This window comes from Myzus persicae, unplaced genomic scaffold (assembly GCF_001856785.1).
Source record: "Myzus persicae strain clone G006 unplaced genomic scaffold, MPER_G0061.0, whole genome shotgun sequence".
Taxonomy (NCBI): domain Eukaryota; kingdom Metazoa; phylum Arthropoda; class Insecta; order Hemiptera; family Aphididae; genus Myzus; species Myzus persicae.
Window position 1 is genome coordinate 1,107,960 of NW_019102308.1, and position 7,052 is coordinate 1,115,011.

Consider the following 7,052-nt stretch of genomic DNA (forward strand, 5'->3'; position numbering starts at 1 on the left):
TATTAATTTTATAGGTACGCACGTGGTACGCTGGTATACGATATGATATTATTATCTATGGTTGTGTACAGCAGACGGAAGACTTAATTTGTTTTCCGGTGCTCGTTTTACTCGGCCAGCGGACAGTAGTCTTTCGTCTCGAATTACTTTTAAATACGGCGAAATCGGTTAATGGTGGACGCGATTGTGCGAAGAGTATGAACGTTGGCGCCTCATTAAGCACCCGAAACGAGCACGTACCGACATGTTTCTACAGGTTCATCGAGCGGATAAAATGCAGTGGGGAGAAAAACAAACAATTAGGTACCCCTACTTGGCTATACTTATAACGATATCGCGCAATAAATCGGTAGGTAGTATCTATCTAATATATGGTTGAATACCGGTATTTTAGGTATACTAGACCAGCGGTTCCAAAACTTTTACGACCACGGCACCCTTAAAAAATTGTATGTGTTTCGCGGAACCCTAATATCTAATCCAACTCAACTACAATTTTTCTAAATAAAAAAAGGAAAATCAATTCTCTAAACTCTCAAGTCTAAATAATATTTAAATGATACTGTTAATGACTTTTCATTATTAAACTTAGTTTAAAAAAAAATATTCAAACAAAAATATTTTAAATAACAAACATTAAATAAACATAATTTTCTCAATAGTCTCATACATCTGGCGGAACCCCTGACATAGTCCCACGGAACCTTAAGGTTCCGCGGAACACACTTTGGGAAACGTATACTAGACACATCAACGTATTTAATTGTGTATGTATTACAATCGAGTCACGATAACTCGAATTTTTTTCATGTCCCAAGTGTTCGTATCTGAGAAACGTAACACGGAACATTTTCAAAGGAAATTAATTTGACCTTAGCCATCTTCCTCAAACAATGAGATACAGTTTTGGCGTTTTCCTCCAGTGTCCACTTTACACAATACAATAAATACGTTTTGACCCATTTTCCTCCAATAAGTAATCATGAATAAAAATTATGTTTATGTTTTATGTTTTTCAACACAACAACACAAATAAACATTTAAAAAAAAAGAAATTTCCCTATGAATTATTAACAAGTATGTACATATATTTTTTTTTATATAATTTCAAGATATTCCAGCAACAAAACCATTATCCATACATGTTCAACGAAAATAAATATTAAACAGATGAATGATTATTTTAGTTTTTGTATTACAAATATCTTCGTTTTTAAATTTAATAGTTGCATTTTCGATTGCTTAGCGTCGAAGCACGAGGCCCTGTGCACCCGGAGGAACGGTCCTGGCCCCTGGTATCGTGTATGATTTATTGCTGTAACATATGTTTATACAATACCACCTTCGTACCATTAAACCTTATACAGGAGTAATTAATAATTATCGACGTAGCAACGTATAGGTATATGTACCGCTGCTGCAGCTGGTCGTCCGTCGTTTAGGGTTGGTCGAGATTCGGCAGTAAAGTATTATAATATCGTAACCCCGTCGGGGATGATGTACGCGGCCCCAAAATGACCTATACTCGTTTAACTATAATTATATGTGCGGAATATGTATCCGATATTCCGATTAATACCATACCACGTAGGTATTAAAGCATATTTTTTTATGGAGTCAACCTCTGCGCGTTTTACTGTCATAATAGATCGCTGCGTCGTTTCGTTTATATGTGCAGCAGTAGAGAGAGTGGAAAAAAATAACAATAATACCTCGAAATATGTCGTGAATACGAGTGTGAGATACAGAAAAGTCGAACGATGAGATAAGAATTCACGGCACTGCGTCGGCCTTGAAACGGAGGGAAAAACAGAATCCCGTTCGAACGGTCGTCGACGACCCTCGCCCTACTATACTCGTATAGACAACAAAATATAAATGGGGTCAACGCGGGTCGGACGGGAGTGAGAGTACGCCACACATACTGCTTTAACGACTGTCGGGATAATATTATATTTTATTATGTTGGGTATACAACAGTGTGTCGTCTAGGGTGTTATATAGCAATGGTCTCCGGCGAGCGCAAATAATAATAATAATATTTTCGACGCTACACCACGCTGTGTCGCTGACCACTGTATACACACCATAGTAGATATATACAAATACAATGATTATACATAATAAATACGTGTGTGTGTCGCACTCAGGGAAACTGCAGCAGATGACCCCCCCCCTCCCCTCAGAGACAATTTCACGGATCTTCGGCGGAAAGTGATCGCTAAACAGTAATTTTGTATCGCATGACGCCCGACGTCCAGGAAGTCTTCTCTCAATCACTCACACAGTCATACACATTTATGGCCAGGATTTCGATGCAAAGTGCATTATTTTCTGTTGCTCTAGACGTCCAGAGCAATGCATTGCAAGTACATAATTTGTTTCATGAAACAGAATAAACAGATGCTTCAAACATATTAAAACCTATACTATATTATTTTATATTCGCTTCAATAAGAAATAGTAGGTATCTGTATAAGTTATAAAAACTTTTGAGTTTTTGATGTCTTACTCGAACAAAATAAAACAATTAATTTGTGAGTCAGTTGGAAATATATCGCGATCGCAATTATTTTCAGTATACAATTAATTTGACGTGCTTGGCTCTACTCTACGTTTGGTATTTTTTCTTTGTATTATTGTTGGTATAGTTAAGAGTTTAAGACAAAGAAGTATTAAAAATGCCGAAAGTTAAGCCACGCCGTTTTCCCACCGCTTGCGTGGTTGCGTGTCTATAAAAAAATTGTTGGCAATTTTTTAATGCATTTTTGGTTATTTTATAAAGTGGATTCGAGATAATTTTTAGGGCATTTAAATCCGGGCCCTACACATAAAAATACTATACAGAAACAGAAGTCGGTAACGAGCTAGCTCAAGATCCGCGAGCGTAGAGAACGGTTTGGGTTGACGATTTGCCAAAACGAAACCGACCATCAAGGTCGTGCGGAGCAGCGAGCGACGAAGAGTAGTTAAACGCGGTGTGCGAGGAGCGGGAGAGACCGAAACGGACAGATAAAAAACCGCGCGCGACTTTGCGTCGTACACGATATTATTACGATAATAATAATTAAAAGATCTCGCCGCAGTCGTCGTCGACGTTTTTCGCCAAAGCGCACACACTCGAAAAACGTGCATCCGATATAATAATAATAATAATAATAATAATAATAATAATAATAATAATATAAGCGCACACCTATTCCAAGTACGCGCGCACACCAACACACACGCTGGCACTGTGCGCACACACACGACGACGACGACATTATAACCGGTTCACCTTGACGTCATCGCGTAGAGAGCTGCCGTTGCCGCCGCTATATAATACGAGATTATACATTTATTATATTATATACATGACAAACCGTATAATGCCATAATCGTGCCGTTTATCGCGAGCCCGTTTTTTATTTTTCCCATTTTTTTTTTTCCGTTTGACGACGACAACAAACCGTTTACATAACTACAACATTACTATAGGTACACTCTTTTCGGCAACTTCGATTGTTGTGAGTTATGTCTTTCGAGCCACCCCTTATTGTGTAAGGACGACATCCCAAGCTAGAAAAGTCAAGACGATCACTGAGTGTAACCGATGGGGTATAGAAAATGAAATAAAAACAATGTTGGTTTTTCTAGAAAATAATTTTAATAAAATTTTTTTCATAAATAAAACATCACTTAGTCAAAAAAAAAATCACACAAAAGCCTTAACGATAAAAATAATCTTAAAATCACAATAATCATTTGCACACAATAAATTTTTTCATAAATTACACTTACAATAATAAATTAATATCTAATATAAGATATAGTTATATAAATTCATATAATCAAAAATATATTATTGTTGATTTTTTAATATTTTATTAACGTAAGAATAAAAAAATTGCTTTGTTACAAGAGCACCTAGGAACATGACTGATACACTTCAAGTTGTCTGCAAAAAGAGCGGAGGGATTGACAAATCACAAGACAAAAGTTAAGTCCAGTCAATACAAATGAATATTAATGGATATACAATATTATTTTATAAGTATAGCTTTACAAAAAAATTACATCTAATCATTAACTTTGGCCTATTTATTGTCTGGTAAAAAGCTTAAAATATCAGTTAAGTTATTGCGTTGTTAACATGTACCCTTAATTCGGTACACAAAAATAGTATAATCTATAATGGTGAAGGAGATAAACTTTAAATATACATATAAAAAGGCAACACTGGTTTTTTTCACAACAATTTCATCGTAGAATATTGTTAAGAACATTAAAAAAAAATATATTATAATATAAAAATATTTTGTGCATTTCAATAATTTTATAAAAACATTCTTGGAATAGGTATCTTTAGTACTCAATAACATTTTGAGCATAACATGTACAGTAATTTATGGCTTGAGTACAATTAAAAGGCATCAAGTGCAAAATTATTCTATTGCTACTAATTTATTTTGATAAGTTTAGTGTTAGTTAATAATATTAAGGTCCATACATACTGTTGGGGTAGATGGTATGGTACCGATAAAACCATGATCACAATGTTATTGTTACAGTGACCGTATCAGTACTGTGCCAGTCTACTGCAACAGTATGTATGCACCAATATTCAGAATAAATAATACCACAATACAGAGTAAATACAAAATAATAGACAAGTACAATAATACAGTATGATAACCTAGTAATTGCACATTCATAATACATAAATAAATAGGTAATTGATTTGATTTTATTTTTAAATTACAATTCAATGAATTAATCATAATAATGTACCTACAATAGTATACATTATTACATACATGAAACGTATAAAAAAAAATATATTAAAATAGGCTACAAAGAAATTGAGCAATTTTTGAAGCAATAATATCGGTTCATTAAAAATTTTGTAGAAAAATATGAAAAACTCACAGACAGGCAGGAAGTAGCACCCAAATTCAGGATGTTTTCAATAAGTTCAACTGTGTTCATTCTTAACTGTAAATTAAAAGAAATCATGTTATTAACTTATTATTAATTAATTTCTTCTAGTGCTTAAATAACAAATGTTAATTAATATAACTAAGGTTTTTGTTCCAAATAAATATTCAATTTATACTTCAATTTTCTGTTAGAGCACCTATAGATAAAGTAGGTACCTTAATTTTGTCTGCATCAGACCAAAACAATAGAAATACAGTTTAGGTTAGGTAACCAAGTAAATATGTAGCTCAACTGTAACTTAATTTTTAGTAGGTATTCTAATCAGAACTCATATCAAAATGGCTTTTAATTTCATATGGTGAGGCGTTTTGAGTAGATAGGCAGCCAGGCAGGTATTACTCCCAGTGTACAAAAGTCAGTTAAATACCCACTTGTTAAATCTAGTAAACAGACTACCTATTTTTACAATAGATACATTTATTTTCTTTGATAATTATTGATATTTAAATGCTAACTTAGTGAAGATGTGAACAACAGTCACTATCCAATAAATGTAAACTATAAATCATTAAAAAAATTATTAAGTAGGTATCTACGTAACGAAAAACTACCAATCTAAAATAGATATTAATTAAAATATTTGTTTATTTCAAGCAAAACGGGTTCACCCAAAACAATAATTTATAATATTCAATATTAAAAACACAAAACACATATTTGAGTGAAAAGTTAAAATAATTAGGTACCTAAGTATAATTTGTTTATGAACTTACAGGTCACAGGCAGTTGCCTGCAAATTCACATCCATTATGCATGTGTTCAACAACCGTTTGTTTTAATTGACATATCTGTTCCAAGAGTCTGTTCAATACTGTGGTAAGTTCAGTATTTTCATTTTTCAGTACTTTAACTTTATCTTCTAGCTTGGCAATACGCTCCAATTTTCTTCGACGGCATTTAGATGCAGCAACTCGATTCCTTTGTCTTTTTCTTTCGAGTTTGATTTTTTCTTGGGATTCCATGTTGATTGGTGACATGGGTGGCGACGAAGACGTGACACTGGGTACAGTTTGAGGTTCTTCTTTGATAACATGGTGAGGTATAATATTGGAAAAATCATTTGAAGTCATTAACACAGAGTACTGGGGTTCTGATTGGTATTCCGAAGAATTACTACCACTGCTGGTCATTGGTATTTCTACTTGAGTGGCACTGTTAGAATCGTTGTTGTGATGTAGACATTTGAGCGCTTCGACAAACGGCTGTACATACATTTCTTGTTCCTCGGTCACAGACTTTGGAAATAGGGACGGTGTGGGTGTGCTGATATGGCCAAGGGCGGTCTGTTGGGACAAGTAGAACCGTTCTAACTCAGGAGAGTTAAATTTGAGCATGCGTAAGTCGGGAGAGGTCAACATGGGTGGCAGGAGTTTCAGTTTCTTAGCTGAGTTCTCGTTATTGCAAGAGTTTAAGTCCAACGTCATCGGTCTCTTCAGGAAGTTGACTTCATTGGTGTGGCTTTCGACTTTGGGGATGAGCTGATCGTCGTAGAACGCTTCGTCCAACATTATGCAGCTGGACGAGTTATTTACCATTTTTGTTACTATGACACAAGTGTCCGCGCTAACAGTTCTTTTCGCCTTTTTCGCACACGATTTATGGAGAACCGTGCGATGTATTATTGGTATTAATGTTTATTTTATAAACTAAATATAAAAACCAACAAAGTGTGACGTTATAGTAAATAAAATAAAAATAAAAAAATAAAACGTATCAACAATAAAATAAATGTGTGCGGTGTGATAACACGGTGCGTATAAAAAACAAACGATCAAGTGATTAATCGCGGCGGACAACGGAGCACGAACGACACGACGGAATGGCACACGGTACGCGAATGAATGAACGGCGGACGGCAGGTCGGCAGACCGTTCGGGCCCCCCCGTAGTGGTCGGCGATGAGTCATCGCGTTATTTTCGGAAAGTAGTAAAGTACGTCATTTTCTGGCGTTCTCATTGGCCCGACGGTCGACAGTGTCGACACATAGTGGATGCGGAATCGCCGAGACACTTAATCGCCGCCACCGCCACCGCGGTTCGTGGCTGGCATAGAGCGGCGGCGGAGGGGAT

The 7,052-nt window shown here is 35.4% G+C and overlaps 1 protein-coding gene across 1 annotated transcript; it reads right to left on the reverse strand.

Moving 5' to 3' along the window:
* Positions 1-3,989: 3,989 nt before the first annotated feature.
* On the reverse strand, positions 3,990-6,852 carry LOC111031810 (transcription factor AP-1). The gene is made up of 2 exons (XM_022311912.1): positions 5,697-6,852; positions 3,990-4,977 (listed from the first exon to the last, which is right to left on the reverse strand). The coding sequence occupies exon 1, from the start codon at positions 6,516-6,518 to the stop codon at positions 5,700-5,702; it is 819 nt and encodes a 272-aa protein (XP_022167604.1). The 5' UTR covers positions 6,519-6,852; the 3' UTR covers positions 3,990-4,977; positions 5,697-5,699.
* Between the last annotated feature and the right edge of the window lie 200 nt (positions 6,853-7,052).